The following is a 15865-nucleotide window of genomic DNA, read 5'->3' as shown; positions in this document are numbered from 1 at the left end:
TACTGTGGGGAGATGGGGAGGGTGGGATGTTGCGAGATGGTGTTAAGAAAAGAAAAAAAGCAGTGGTACGTGCCAAGTGCCAATTGTCTCCTTGTAATAGGCATCAAAAGACCAACTTCTGTGTGTTACCATACAGGTGAACTCACTCCTGGGAAAGTAGGGTTTTTCTCAGCCTCCGCAGAGAGCCAGCGTCGCTCTTTTCTCTCTCAGCAGTAACGGGATTAGTCGTGCCATTGCTCTCCCGGCTTTCACGCCACTGTCTACTTCCCATCTTCCACTAATGTGATTATCCCAGCCCCTGTGGTCCAAGCAGAAGGACGAGGGACTCCTCTTCAGTTGCACATTCACGGTGCCTCACAGAACCCCCCTCCAGTAACACCACCCAAATTCTCTAGTGGTGGTGGTGTTAATGATGGAGACCTGTTGGGCACAATTTAGATGCCATCTTAGTTAGAGGAAGACATGGTAGCAAAAGACAAATATTGCATTATGCTTCTATGCCTTGAAAATCACTATATCTCAACAACTCTTACGCAAACTGTGCAGTCCGAAGATTAGTAAATTACTAATGACCTCCTAATACCGACTACGTTATTTCACATCCACGTGCTTCATGTCAAGTTAAAATAAATTCAACATAATTGTTAGTGTGTGGAGTACAAGTACAGAGATATCAATATGTCTGAAGAGTTTTGGCCATACGTTTACATATAGGCCTACCTTGCAAAATTTGCAATTTGTTAAAATGTTTTACTAATTAAGGGATCATAAAAATGACTTGTTCTCTCCTGAATAAGCTGTTTCACATAGCCTACATTTAGTACACAAGACAAAATAACTGAATTCAATCATGGGAACCTTCTGAACAGTTTTTGCATTAATGGAAATGACAATGTTAATGTAGGCTATTTGGTCTTTGCGGACTTTTGTCTTCTGCTACGCTGCTGCTGCAGAGCAATGGACTTGCTACTGCTAATATATACACATACACGCTGATGTGAGCATGTAAGATATGCTGCTGCTGCTGGATGAATAGGCATAAATCCCAGGTGGAGCTGGGGGAGGTGGAGGGTTTCTGAGGACAGGACATCTGCTGGACCAGCTTATGGCGAACACTGAACCTGACTATTTAAATGTTGAGCAAGCAAGCTCATTGGCTGCAGAATCAGCAGAGGCCAAACAGTTTGGGGCTGTGTTGTAAGTTATGTGATTGCTATCAGATTGCAAGTAAAGGACCTATCCGCCTGTGCCTTCTAGAGTTCATCTGTGCCGTCTAGAGTTTCATGACTGAACTAGATATTCACACAAATTTTACAGAGAAAGACAGGACCAACTCAGTGCATTGTACATTTGTACAGAGTCATTTGAACAATGGCACAGACTTGCTTTGATGTTAGGCGGTGATACCTGAGGAATGGAGGCTTCATCCTTTTTGGATATTCAGGAGTATTTTGGACATTCAGAAGAGTGAGCGCTGATATGTTTGTCTCTGTAGAGACCACTCACATGCAGTCCCCTATGGCACTCCCTTATGCAAGCCCTTTTAGGGGAGAATGCTCTAGAAAATTGGGTTTCCCAATCCTGTTCCTGGAGATCTACCTACCTGCAAAGTTCAGCTTCAACCCTGATCCAACACACCTGTCTGTAATTATCAAGTGCTCCTGAAGATCTCAATTAGCTGCTTCAGTTGTGTTTGATCAGAGTTGGAACTGAACTTTGCAGGAAGGTAAATCTCCAGGAACCGGATTGAGCAGCCCTGCTCTAGAACATAAGTGGTCGACAACGCAAAAATATGCATTCCCTCCCGTGTGCCTTCTCCATCTTGACATCTGCGAGATTCTAAAGAGCAGGGAGTCTGTCTGACTAGTGGCTCCGAAGTGGCCCTACTGGCCCTAATTGCAGCGATACTAAATTAAACTAAACAAAATAGTATAATACAATTAGAGAAAACACAACATAACAGTGTGTTATGACATAACTATGCACATCCAACACAAAGAACAAACTATACTGAGGGCAGGGATGTAGTGGAGGCTAAACTCACGTAAACGCCGTTTACGCACCTCCCAATATTCGGAAATAGCGTTTACCCACCTCCAAAGTGCGTTTATCCACCTCTAAATTGCGTTTATCCACCTCTAAATAGCTATAAATTAAGCTTATGTCGTTTTAGTTTCATATTGTTAATTATTAGTTTCATAGGTTGTTAAACCTAAGACGAACTCTTTCATATTGCGCTGCATTACTGTCAGTGTTGTTGACTATTACTGACGGTGAGGTTGCGCTGTTGACGCTCGCGCAGCCTCTCGAGGAGAAATCTACACAAATGAGCGCACACACACACTCAGTTAACAACATACTGCCTATAAAAAATCTAAATGTGGAGTTTTTATATTTATATTTTTTACACGAAACCACCTACTGGCGGTTTCGTGTAATGTTTAAAAGTAGATCATTCTTTCCAACGTTTCTTATTTGTAAATTTAAATCAATTTCATAACATTATTTTATGCAATTGTAATTTTTCAGTGTAAATGATTTAATTTGATCAGCCCTATAGTGTCTTATTATTCGAAATAATTGAATTTATTGATCAAATTTAGGAATTTAAAATGAAAGATGAAGCATACATTTAATAATATTGGGGGAGGGGATGCCCTTTAAAGGTGCAAATATTACAATATGCCGATTTAAATATCAAAGCTAATTGAATACTGATGAGAATATTGTTTCAGAATAAATTAACACACACACACACAAAAAAAAAAATCCGGACAAGAAACTTTTTTACTCGGACAAGTGAATGACAGATTTACTTGTCCGAAGGACAAGCGTATGAAAAGGCTTAATGTCGAGCCCTGCCTATAGCAATGTCATCAGGATACACATACACCGGTCCGGTAGGCAGTGGCCCACTTTACCGGGTGACCACGTCGTGGTCCACCAGAATTTATAGTTTACCCACCTCTTTTTTTACCACTACACCTCTGACTGAGGGCAATATATACACAGAGGTCTGATTATCTAAACAAGGAACAGGTGGATGAAATCAATGAAACAATGAATTACCAAGACAACCAATGAACACAAGCCAGAAACAATGACAATTGTATGACAATTTTACTTTACTGTACTGAAAGGCTTAATTGGTAACCCAATGTCTTCTAATTTATTACTTTATTGGTTAAACTAATCAAGTTAATCTAATCAAGAACATATATGTGTGTGTGGGCCGGCCGGGCTGGGTACTGTGTACAAATATGACATACAAAAATACATAGGCTATAAGTCCATATGTACGATGAATCATTAAAAGATCACGATCTCAATTCAAATGCACACGCAAACTTATTCCTAAATTACAATGATTCCACTATGTCTAAACATTTGAAATTATGATCACACTGGAATATAACCTGCTTTCGCGCTGCCGCTGACCCAGAAAGTGCAGCGGTCATGTAAGCTATATGTTTGTAACAGCTTCACAAACAGTTTTCAACTAAACTATCTATTTCTATGTTGCAAACATCAAATAATAACGAATGTAATGGAATAAAAGTTTATAGTCCAAATGTAAACACTGATGTTGCGGCAGCGATCAAATGAGTAAATAGAATCAAATTTCTATTGCATGGTTATGGCAGAAGATGGCGACCAGTGACTAAAATGTTAAATGTTTAAAATATTTTTTATCTATATCATTGAATCATTCATTCAAGAGATTCCTATAAAAACTGGATGAAACAAGTCTTCATTCAGTAATATCAAACGATTTTTTACATAATACATTTATTTAAATTAATACATATTTTTATTGGATTAATTTAAAACATTTTTGACATTTATAAATAGACTTGTACAACAAAAACAGACTAGGATGAAGTTATGTACATTAACAATGATTTGGGGCAATTATAATGCATTAAAATGCAGGAATCTGTCATTTTTTCTTATTTTAAAGATGTGGTGCTTCTCGTCCAGTGTGCAAAGTTCTCCAACCCACTTTAGGTATGCCCCTCTAGCACTAACCCCCTTCCTTTGGCACTTCCCGCGGTCCATAATAGCAACCATTCGTGTTTTATGCATTTGTCTTTGCTTTTTGGCCTCACTGGCGTTCCATACTGGATGGTTCGTGGTAGTGTTGACGTTCGTTGTGACGTCAGAAGTTTCGTTGACGATCAAAATGAAGGCGCACACGTGGTAACTCAAAGCCGAAAAATGACAAAGCGTGAAAATAATGTTCCATCCAGCGCAACATTTATTTGTTCCTTTCCTGACTGTCAAGCGTCATATAACAAAGGATGGAAGCTAGAAGCGCACCTCTGCAAACATACAGGGGAGGTAAGTAATGCGCAGGGCCAACATGCGAGGGAAGATTGTGTGAATAAACCCATATAAATAAAACGGAAACGTCCTCAGGTAACGGTGTTTGCGCATGTAAGGCGCGTTCTGAAAGCGGTTTTCAATTGAATGAGTGTTTATCAATTATTTAAACTGTATGGCATTTGTCGTGCTCAACACGACTCTATGCAGTTTAATGTTAAAGTGTACATTTTCTTTCGCAGAGGCCATTTAAGTGCGAATATAACGACTGCAGCAAATCTTTCTGCACGAAATATCACCTTGCTCGTCACACGCTGACACATACCGGAGACAGACCTTACATGTAAGTGACTTTTCTTTAGATTAAGTTTAATAGGATGGCAGGCTGTCATTTACTCGTGCCATGTCTGTTAACAGATGCTCGGAGGACGGATGCAAAGAAGGATTCACCACAAACACCAACCTGAAGAAACATATTTCACGTATTCACAGACAAGAGACAAAACAGTACATAGTAAGTCAAAGTAAACCTATGTAAGATGTCTACAGAAAAAAGAAATTTAGTTTTGAATTTATGTTGTTGGCTTGAAGTAACACATTTTAAATGTAACTCGATGATGGCTATATTAAGTTATATTTAAACACTTTTGCTGGAAAACAGTGGCATACAATGCAAAACAATGCACACATCTATGATATACTGTGGTGTAAAGTAGCAAGTGTCAGTTCTGGCCCCAGTCTCTCAGTTGTATTGAGCACTGAAACATTAATATTATATTGTGTATAAATCATTCAGTACCATTATTTTATGATATTACCTTCACTGTAGTGTATCATAATACCACTAATGTTAAAGGGTTACTTCACCCAAAAATGAAAATTCTGTCATTAATTACTCACCCTCGTGTCATTCCAAATCTGTATGACTTGCGTTCATCTTCGGAACACAAATGAAGATCATTTTGATGAAATCTGAGAGATTTCTGTCACTCCATTGACAGCTACACAACTAACTCTTCAAAAAGCTCATAAAGAGATCGTAAAACGAATCCATATGAATTGAGAGGTTCAGTCCAAATTTTCTGAAGACTCGATCGCTTTATGATGAACAGATTTAATTTAGGCTTTTATTTACAGAAAAACATTGATCAGCGAACATAAGCAGAAGCTCAACCGAACCTGCTTGATGCGAGAGAACAAACCTCATTGGTTCTCACTGGTCAAGCAAACATCTTTAAGCTTCCGTTTACCACAACTGATGTGTGAGTTGATGAAAGTTTCTGTGAATAAAAGCCTCATTTTAAATCTGTTCATCATATAAAGATCAAGTCTCTTCAGAAAATTTTGACTAAACCGCTTAATTCGTTTTACGATCTCTTTATGAACTTTTTGAAGCGTTCCGGAGATGAACGAAATGTTCATATTTGGGTGAACTAACCCTTTCTGCTGTGGGTATATGTTATATATGTGCATTTGTGTTGTCTAAATGTTTATAAAAATGTTTTTTTTAGTGCACATTTGAAGGATGTGGCAAAGCATTCAAGAAGAATAACCAGCTGAAAACCCATGAGTGTACACACACCCAGCTGCTACCGTTCTTGTAAGACTTTTTCCACTTTTTTGTCAGTAATTGAAGTCTTTCTCAGTAAAGCAACATAATACAAGATTTGATTTAGAAACTGAGACGTGTCTGACTCCCTTCAGTTGATGTTGTGTTATACCCTGCATTGCTCTGATCATCAGATGCTCATATGATGGCTGCGGGAGACGTTTCTCACAGCGTGGTAAACTGAAGCGCCATGAGAAGGTACACAATGGTATGTTCTCTGCTTGTTCTGTTGTTCATAAAGGAATAGTTCAGTGGTTAATTTCAAATGTTGATGTTGAATGCGAGGTGAATTTTTGAAGAATACCCTGGCCTCTCCAGAAAAAAACCCATAACATGGTCCACAAATCATGTGATAGGTTATCCACTTTATTTTAAAGTAAAGTAAAGCAAGCTGTATTTAACTTTAATGTTTGAGGCTTCCAGTGTCATTCACTTCCACTTATTTTAGTTCTACAAAGACGGTTAATTTTGCCGCTTGATATTGCAAACTGGACTGGTATTTATCATATTATTTGAATTTATTATAGTAATCAAACACACTGGTTTCGTGGTTTGTATCACATAATATTTACTGGACTTCGTTAATTGTTCTTTTAGTTATTTATCTATTGTGGCTAAAGAATCAGATTCAGAGGAAATAGCTTATTTCTGCATTGCAAAAAAAAGTGTACAGTCTCCTGATCCCCAATAGACAGTAGCTTTATGAGATGAACCGGTCGAAACTCAGGTTTGATGCTGTTGTGACAAGTAAAAATCGTAGCATATTTGAATCAAAACAAAGTAAAGGTGTTTTTTGTGGCTCTTTAAGTCACTGGATGTGCATCACCCTACCTTTCATGTGTTATATCCCGATCCAGGCTATTCCTGCACGGCTGCGGGCTGCTCGTTTGTGGGAAAGAACTGGACAGAGATGACAAACCACAACAAAGTTCATATAGGTAAGCCTAATAGCCTAACAATAGCATGCAACCTCATAGAAAGTTACAAAATATATAACTTGGTGTGTGTGTATTCAGTCCGGGTACAGTGTGATCAGTGTAAGAAAACATTCAGGGATAGCTGGTTCCTGAAGCAGCATCAGCATGTTCACTCTAAAGAGCGCCTGGTCTTCCACTGCCCCAGAGACGGATGTTCCCGCTCATACACCACTGCGTTCAACCTGCAGAGCCACATACTGTCCTTCCATGAAGAGCAGCGCTTCTTCAACTGCACTCACCCTGGCTGTGGCAAGTCCTTTTCCATGAAGGTAACGTTACGGTGCTTTCCTATCGTCTGCCTCACTAACCAAAATCCAAGGAGTTGTTTCGCTGATTGAAATGCTAAGAACTTGTGAATTAACTTCGTAACTCCAGCGGATCCTCAAACTGTCAGCAAAACCTCATACAGTAGTTCACACTTTTTTTTGGACTATACTTTATATGAAAACGTAATGCGATGCACTTGCTGCCTTGGATGGTGCAGTTCTAATGATGGACAAAACACAAATCTCCGACATTTGCTGGTAAAAAAACTCAATTTTAGCTTGATTTTGGTACAAAGGTAATAGTATAGTGACACATGCAAGTGTCTGACCATACGTAAAGCCACAATACTTTGACAACGTTTAAAAAATACAGTTTTTTTTTTTTTGCTTTTAATTTCCTGAATAGTAGTGGTTCTACACTAATTTCCGCTGGTTTCAAAACGTACACCACGCTCGATATTACTTGCCATTCATTTTTAAAAACTCCTGAGATCCAAAGCTAATTGACTCAGAACAAAAAAATAACGTTAAGATTACATTAATATTAAGCACTGTTTTTCAGTAATGCTCAAAGAGTGTTAAATATATTCAGGTTTCATACAAAATGGAGTGTATGAAACGGAACCTAAAAGTGTTTCACCGTATCGATATATTTTATGGTCCCATGAACTTCACATTGTATATCGAGCTGTTGGCCGGACTCCTCGTATTTCCAAAACCGCTAATTTTCTGGAAATGGAAAAAAACGGTATTTTTTAAATTAAACACTGTGTTGTCAAAGTTAATATTGTGGCTTTATATATGGTCAGACACGTGCATGTGTCATTACAAGGTTTTTGACCAGCGAATATCCAACATGTTTTTTCCCCCATCATTGGAATGGCCACATCTGAGGCAGTAAGTGCATCACATTACTTTCTCCTCATCTTGCAGGTTATACATTTTATTGTAGCTATGTGTGGGCGCTCAGTTTTTCTGTAATTTGGTCAAAATCTCATGTTATAAAAGATGAAGAGCTATTTAAGACAGTTATGGCTTTAACTCTGTGACAAAGGCTCCTCACATACATAAACCATTAGCATTTATACGTTTAGCCCTGGTTTTACAGACCAGGCTTAAGTCTAGTCTCAGACTAAAATGCACGTTTGAGCCGTTTTAACTGAAAGTAATTTGCACACTGATATATCTTAAAATATGTCAGTTTTATTATTTTGTCTCAAGTGTCTAAGGCACGTTTATAAAAGGTGCTTAAATGTCCTAATTGAACTAAGGCCTAATCTAAGGTCTGTCAGTGAAACCGGGCCATGGGGTGGTTTCCCGGACAGTTAAAGCCTAGTCCTAGACTAAAATGGCCTTGGTATAGTCCAGAGTCTAATAAGATGATTTCCTGGAGGAAGACTAGAGCTACTCAAGAACTAAATTTAGACTTAAACTAAACCTACCGGGAGGCAGTGTTTCTTGAGTAAAGAAAAGGCTGTACTTATTCAAACAACCTGTTTTTTTGTCCTTGCATTGCAATCAAGCAGAGATGACGATCAAAACTGTGTGTGGCACTTCATTCACGATAGAGGCGGGTGGAGTTATGAGGTTTGACTGACAGTTTGAGGATCCAATGGAGTTAAAAGGTTTAGTCACTAGCTCTTTTTAATGCTTTTCATTGGTTAAATATTTGCAAAACCCACAGACAGACATAAAGGGTGACCAAAATTATTTATGAACAAAGTCCATTCGCCTCTATTCAATATTAAAGTTGAATGAGCCAAGTCATTTCAGGGCAGCCTTTCTCAGCCATGTCTGGCTTGACTGCATGTTATGAAGTGCATTAAAGACTGTTGCTAATTTTTCACAGTATCCTGCACCTGCTCCATTTCATTGTCTTCTCATATTTCTTAATACTTCCTAATTGAATCATATTAAATAGTTAAATTAGTAAGCTGACCAATTTCAGTTGTCTTATTTGTGGACATCTGGGATGTAAAATATTCAGGATTTGTGATTAAATCAGTGTACCTTAAGAACTTTCTTAAAATATGCCTAATTTTATTTTTTATTGCCACAGCAAAGTTTACAGCGCCATGGTGTGGTTCATGATCCTGAAAAGAAACAGGTAACTACTTATTGACATTTTTGTTTTTGTTATGACTTGGTCATTATGTTGTAACTGAGTGGTTGATATTTAGGGAAACACAATGTGTTGATAATAACGGCCCTCTTTGTCTCTTTCAGCTCAAGCCTCGTCCAAAACGTTCCCTGGCATCTCGTTTGAGTGGTCACAAACCAAAAAAGAAACGTCAAGCAAAAACTTCAAATTCAGATGAATCTTCAATGCCACAGATTAGCCAGTCCGAGTCAACCACAAATCCTCAATTAATAGGTCAGCTGCAATCATTCAGCTCTCAAGGTTTTACAATCCTAAAAGCAGACATCCCAGAAACCTGCACCCAGAGTTTAAAAAGTTCTGATTTAGAGACCATTAAACCTGAGAGTGTTGTCAGCCAATCAAAAAACATTTATTCTGAGTTCAACAACACTGCAAATCCAGTGGTCAACCTTTTAGAGCCCCTCTTACTGTAGAGTCAATTTCCAGTGAACCCAATAGTTTCCATTTCACCCCACAGGACAATTTCTAAAGCAAAATTTTTTTGGAGGCTTGCTCCAATGTAAATATACTTTTGCATTGAAAGTTGCATAGATTTTTACTGTTGCTTTAAGTCTTTTGGCTCCTCTGTAGTGGAGGTACCAGGAGATGTTGGGGTCTCAAAGTCAGGTTTTAAATTCTTGTTCGAAGTCTCTGCTTCCTTTTTCTGCAGTTCTTTAGCAGAGGCAAGCCGAAGGACGCACATGGCAGCACGACCTCCACGAACCACAGAGGGTTTTGATACAAAGCCAATGGGCACTGATATCTTCTCCAACATCTGAGTTAAGACTTTATCCTGTTTAGAAAAAACAAAACAACAACTGAAGAAAATCCTGAAATCTAGGTACCAGTGAATTGTACCTGTCTTCATTTTCAAAGCATTTTAGTGTTATGGTAAAAGCAAATGTAACTTTTGTTGCTTGTTAATTTAAATGTATACAATGAATTCATGTATAAATAAACTAATTATGTGTAAACTTGGATCACTGTTTCAAATCCCAATATTTCCAGTATTTAAGCTCTGGCTGTGTCCTACTTTTCAAGGAATGTTCCAGGGTCAATACAAGCTCTATTGACGACATCTGTGATTTTAAAAGCAAGCAAAAACGATGCAATTACAATGGAATTCTATGGTGCAAGATAACATAGTGGAAAAAACATTAAAATACAGACATTTCTAGCCACTAGTCTTGACAACATTTTATAATCTAAAACTAAAATTGATGCAATACTGTTTATATCGATATAGCGGAGGAGACAGTGAGCTGGTGCACAGAAAGTGCATAATGCAATTTGTCCTAAACATGTGACATGCTTTATATTGAGGGGCTTTAAAATAACTTGTAAGATATAGTTAACATGTAGTTTAGCGCAGCTTGCCCCATCAGATGCTCTAAACAGATACTTGTGCGTTTCCTGCGTTTGAGATGTGGTGTCATAACTCAGTTCATAACTCAGATATTCTCCATCTGTAAATGTAAGAGTTTTCCATTTTGCTGTCAGGAGTGGATGAGTCTCCGCTAAACTAAACAAACTTGAGCGTTGTTTGGTGCATGCACGCCAAACAAACCGAGCACCGTAAATCTGACAAATATAGATTTTGCTAAAATATTTGTTGTTGGACATTATGGCCTGGTTTCACAGACAGGGCTTAGTCTAGGCCAGGATTAGTCCTTAGTTTAATTAGGGCATTTAAGTAGCTTTTATAAACGTGCCTTAGAAAAGAAAATATTACTGATGTGCATCTTGACTGTGAGACACAATGGCACTGACATATTTAAAGATATATCAGTGCAAGTTGCTTTCAGTTAAAACAGCTCAATATGCATTTTAGTCTGGAATTAGGTTTAAGCCTGGTCTGTGAAACCAGGGGTAAATGTGCCATACGTAGTACAGGTCCTTCTCAAAAAATTAGCATATTGTGATAGTTCATTATTTTCCATAATGTAATGATAAAAATGAAACTTTCATATATTTTAGATTCATTGCACACCAACTGAAATATTTCAGGTCTTTTATTGTTTTAATACTGATGATTTTGGCATACAGCTCATGAAAACCCAAAATTCCTGTCTCAAAAAATTAGCATATCATGAAAAGGGTCTCTAATAACCTAATCATCTGAATCAACTAATTAACTCTAAACACCTGCAAAAGATTCCTGAGGCTTTTAAAAACTCCCAGCCTGTTTCATTACTCAAAACCGCAATCATGGGTAAGACTGCCGACCTGACTGCTGTCCAGAAGGCCATCATTGACACCCTCAAGCAAGAGGGTAAGACAGAAAGAAATTTCTGAACAAATAGGCTGTTCCCAGAGTGCTGTATCAAGGCACCTCAGTGGGAAGTCTGTGGGAAGGAAAAAGTGTGGCAAAAAAACGCTGCACAACGAGAAGAGGTGACCGGACCCTGAGGGAGATTGTGGAGAAGGACCGATTCCAGACCTTGGGGGACCTGCGGAAGCAGTGGACTGAGTCTGGAGTAGAAACATCCAGAGCCACCATGCACAGGCGTGTGCAGGACATGGGCTACAGGTGCCGCATTACCCAGGTCAAGCCACTTTTGAACCAGAAACAGCGGCAGAAGCGCCTGACCTGGGCTATAGAGAAGCAGCACTGGACTGTTGCTCAGTTTTGCATGTCATTCGGAAATCAAGGTGCCAGAGTCTGGAGGAAGACTGGGGAGAAGGAAATGCCAAAATGCCTGAAGTCCAGTGTCAAGTCAGTGATGGTCTGGGGTGCCATGTCAGCTGCTGGTGTTGGTGCACTGTGTTTTATCAAGGGCAGGGTCAATGCAGCTAGCTATCAGGAGATTTTGGAGCACTTCATGCTTCCATCTGCTGAAAAGCTTTATGGAGATGAAGATTTAATTTTTCAGCACGACCTGGCACCTGCTCACAGTGCCAAAACCACTGGTAAATGGTTTACTGACCATGGTATTACTGTGCTCAATTGGCCTGCCAGCTCTCCTGACCTGAACCCCATAGAGAATCTGTGGGATATTGTGAAGAGAAAGTTGAGAGACGCAAGACCCAACACTCTGGATGAGCTTAAGGCCGCTATCGAAGCATCCTGGGCCTCCATAACACCTCCGCAGTGCCACAGGCTGATTGCCTCCATGCCACGCCGCATTGAAGGAGTCATTTCTGCAAAAGGATTCCCGACCAAGTATTGAGTGCATAACTGAACATAATTATTTGAAGGTTGACTTTTTTTGTATTAAAAACACTTCTTTTATTGGTCGGATGAAATATGCTAATTTTTTGAGATTTTGGGTTTTCATGAGCTGTATGCCAAAATCATCAGTATTAAAACAATAAAAGACCTGAAATATTTCAGTTGGTGTGCAATGAATCTAAAATATATGAAAGTTTAATTTTTATCATTACATTATGGAAAATAATGAACTTTATCACAATATGCTAATTTTTTGAGAAGGACCTGTATTTAAAACATTCAAGGAAATATATAAAAACAGTACATGTAAAATGACTACTGTTTTGGGGTAATCAAATGTAGGCTAATAGACGGTTTAACATTTTGTCTGTTTTAATTTATTTTTAATTTAGTGATTGTAACTTCTGCTTTACTTATGTTTTAGGGTACGTTTACACGACAACGACGTGTTTCCTTTGCGTTTTTCACGTACAGACGACAATGCTGTCAAACTGATCCCGTTCACACGCTTTCTGCTGCCAGGCCAGTGGTTGGCGATGTCACTTTGTAAAGAAACATTTTCAAAAGTTTGCGTTTTCAGGCCCCCAAAACGCCATCGTAGTTTTACGTTTTCAGTTGAAAACGGTCTCATGTAAACGGCCCCTTAGATTGTAATGTGATTTTAACACATAATATATAGCATAGATAGACTACATGGTTACATTTATTATATTTTCAAAGCCTTCAATATGAACATTGTTTGTAGGAAATTGGGAAGGATCTGAAATAAATGTTTTATATATATATATAAAGAGAGAAATTGTTTTTTGAACCAAATAGACTAAAACAAAAAAATAGATATGATTTTTTTGGCCATATCGCCCAGCCCCTACAACATGCTAGTATAACTAAATGATTAACTATACTAATTAACTAGTGTATTGCTTTACATCAGTCAGAGTGGAAGTCTCACAGCTCATCTACACCACACATTTTTGTATAGAAGAATTAATATAAGCAATATTAATGTATGAGCTTCTTATTTTGGCTAATAAAACACAGCAGGTATAAAGACATTTTCCAGGACCTTCACCCTCTCTGTTATTCTGTAGTGGAACAAGCTGCCAAAACCTAGCATGTTGTTGTTGGCTCTTATAAATTGTTCACGCTGTTCCTCATTTGTTAGTCACTTTGGATAAAAGTGTCTGCTAAATGTAAATATGATAAACAGTCTGGTAAACTTATCCCATAGACATCCATCATACGCATATTACTGTTATTACTATATTTACAACCTCAGGTAAAATAATCATAAAACTTGTTCTGAACCTGGAACATTTCTTTAACACAAAACTGACAACATTATTCACTTTAAACAACACCAGCACAGAAATGAAATGTGCAGCCATTCAACCAACACACTGATTTACCAATCAAACACAAGTTAAAGGAAATAGATCATTTGTTTCCATACCGGAAGTGGTGCGCCACTGGCAGTTCTTGCTTTGATAGTGAGTCTGACGTGGTTCTTCTTTTCCAGCCAGCTGACAACCTGCCGCAGTTTAGTATCTAAATCATGAAGGGAAATATCTGAGGAGAAACTGAGCTCCTTTGACTGGACGGGCCCTGCAGGTAGACCAAAACAGTGTAAGGTTAGGTTTAACACGAAATGCAATCACTAGTACGAAGGAGTATAATATAGCAGCATTGATATGTGCATGAAACGCACCTTTCTTGGCTTTCTGTGCATCTCTAAGTTTCATCTGCTCTTCGTGGATCTGTTTCCCTTTCATCAGTCTGTATAATGGAGGATCACAATTGTCATTTATGGCAACAAGCTTCAGCCCTGTTTGGTCCATCAGTCGTATCACATCGGCACGGTGCATTGTACCCAATTCCTCACCATCCTCACCCAGTAACTGTATATGGCGCAGGCCAATCTTCCTACCCACGCTGCCAAAAGTGACTCGTGCTTTCGGGTCCAGCTTTTTAGTCTCCTTCTGGATATCTGTTATGTCTGTGCCCCCACTCTCAGTGTCTGTGGAGAAGGACATACTTAGCCAGGATGGGGCAATATGGCAACACCATGCTGGCCTGAGGGTTGATGGTTTGGTTGCCAGTGGAAAGCTGACCATGCTGATGGGTCGACGAAGACTGCGGCTCAGTGCCTGACTCAAAACAAACCTCAGGAAACCCAGAGACATCCTAGAAGACAGTGTCATGGATGTTACACAGACGTGTCTGAGTCCTTAATGATGTTTTGACGTACAGCTAAAATAACAATACTTAGCATACCCATGATTATAATGTTAACCATTCATTTATTAACCATTTCATTCATATCCGACTCTTGGTGATTCTATGGACGAGAGACTGTCTGTGAATTTTTTGGTGATGATTTTTCAGGAGTAGGTCTTCATGTTTTTCCCCAACCCTCCCCATTATATGGCTTGGGACAGAGTCAGACACACACAAACTTGTTTTTATCTTTACGTGGACTCTCCATAGACGTAATGGTTTTTATATATTGTACAAACTGTAACTTATATTCTATCCCCCTTCGCTAACCCTACCATCACAGAAAACTTTCTGCATTTTAAAAAAACAATCACTTTAATAATAATTTATAAGCTGTTTTTCCAAATGACCCCACAATGTCAAAATTTGCACATTTGCCTATCTTTGAGGGGACATTTGGACCTCTCAGTGTAGGTTAAACAAGAACACACATTCACACCAACGAACAATTTAGCAATAATGTCAATATATACCATAAGAGCAAATAAGATGTGAACAAAATTGGTGCAACGAGACAAACACTTATTCATTATACACGATATATAAAACATACAACATTTACTCAAAACGGACAAAAAAGAAGCAGAGGTTGTTCCTCCGTTTTTAAGGTTTTTGACAGCTTTCTTCAGAACTTCGACAAACACCAAACTGACGAAAGCTAACGTTACTTACTCTAGAGTGACACGGAACCGACGTCGAGGACGAAGTAAGTGGATCAGTAGGCTATCTGTCAGGTAAAGATTTCAAGACAGACATCTGTGTCATAAACACAACATAAATAATGTTACAACTAGAAAGCCAGGTGACTTTCCTAACTGATAAATGAATCTTATTCTTGGCGCACACATGTGACGTCACGCAAACGCGCCGCTGCTGCTTTTTTTTATTATTGAACAAAAATCACAGGGGATCATACTACACACACACACACACACACACTTAAGAAAACAGCATAAGAAACAGCAAGGTAGAGCAAGATACAGTAAACAGAGATAGTCTACTAAAAAAGCAATTCACAAAGCATCAGAATTTAATTAATACAAATAAATATAAAAAAATAACATGTAAACAAAAAGGTCAGGCAGAGAGTCCAGCATTGCT

The 15865-nt window shown here is 38.6% G+C and overlaps 2 protein-coding genes across 2 annotated transcripts; one reads left to right on the top strand and one right to left on the bottom strand.

Moving 5' to 3' along the window:
- The first annotated feature begins 4146 nt into the window (after positions 1-4146).
- gtf3aa (general transcription factor IIIAa) lies at positions 4147-9824 on the top strand. Its single transcript, XM_056247398.1, has 9 exons — positions 4147-4341; positions 4566-4666; positions 4741-4837; positions 5835-5923; positions 6067-6140; positions 6790-6870; positions 6949-7178; positions 9235-9282; positions 9402-9824. The coding sequence occupies exons 1-9, from the start codon at positions 4219-4221 to the stop codon at positions 9747-9749; spliced, it is 1191 nt and encodes a 396-aa protein (XP_056103373.1). The 5' UTR covers positions 4147-4218; the 3' UTR covers positions 9750-9824.
- Positions 9825-9871: 47 nt separating this feature from the next.
- On the bottom strand, positions 9872-15588 carry mtif3 (mitochondrial translational initiation factor 3). The gene is made up of 4 exons (XM_056247399.1): positions 15437-15588; positions 14196-14671; positions 13941-14092; positions 9872-10108 (listed from the first exon to the last, which is right to left on the bottom strand). The coding sequence occupies exons 2-4, from the start codon at positions 14668-14670 to the stop codon at positions 9872-9874; spliced, it is 864 nt and encodes a 287-aa protein (XP_056103374.1). The 5' UTR covers position 14671; positions 15437-15588.
- Positions 15589-15865: the final 277 nt, after the last annotated feature.

The sequence above is a fragment of the Rhinichthys klamathensis genome, unplaced genomic scaffold, assembly GCF_029890125.1.
Source record: "Rhinichthys klamathensis goyatoka isolate OS25496 unplaced genomic scaffold, OSU_Roscu_1.1 h1tg000046l_1, whole genome shotgun sequence".
In the NCBI taxonomy this organism is placed as follows: Eukaryota; Metazoa; Chordata; class Actinopteri; order Cypriniformes; family Leuciscidae; genus Rhinichthys; species Rhinichthys klamathensis.
Note: the sequence above shows the minus strand (reverse complement) of the source record. Positions and strands in the feature narration are given on the sequence as shown.

Bases quoted from the DNA above. Each gene is read 5' to 3' on its own strand.
- gtf3aa (XM_056247398.1), top strand. From the start codon at position 4,219: ATGACAAAGCGTGAAAATAATGTTCCATCCAGCGCAACATTTATTTGT. The intron at 4,342-4,565 runs GTAAGTAATGCG...TTTCTTTCGCAG, and splicing joins TCTGCAAACATACAGGGGAG to AGGCCATTTAAGTGCGAATA. The intron at 4,667-4,740 runs GTAAGTGACTTT...GTCTGTTAACAG, and splicing joins ACCGGAGACAGACCTTACAT to ATGCTCGGAGGACGGATGCA.
- mtif3 (XM_056247399.1), bottom strand. From the start codon at position 14,670: ATGTCTCTGGGTTTCCTGAGGTTTGTTTTGAGTCAGGCACTGAGCCGC. The intron at 14,093-14,195 runs GTGCGTTTCATG...GTCTACCTGCAG, and splicing joins TGCACAGAAAGCCAAGAAAG to GGCCCGTCCAGTCAAAGGAG. The intron at 10,109-13,940 runs GTATGGAAACAA...TTTTCTAAACAG, and splicing joins CCAGTGGCGCACCACTTCCG to GATAAAGTCTTAACTCAGAT.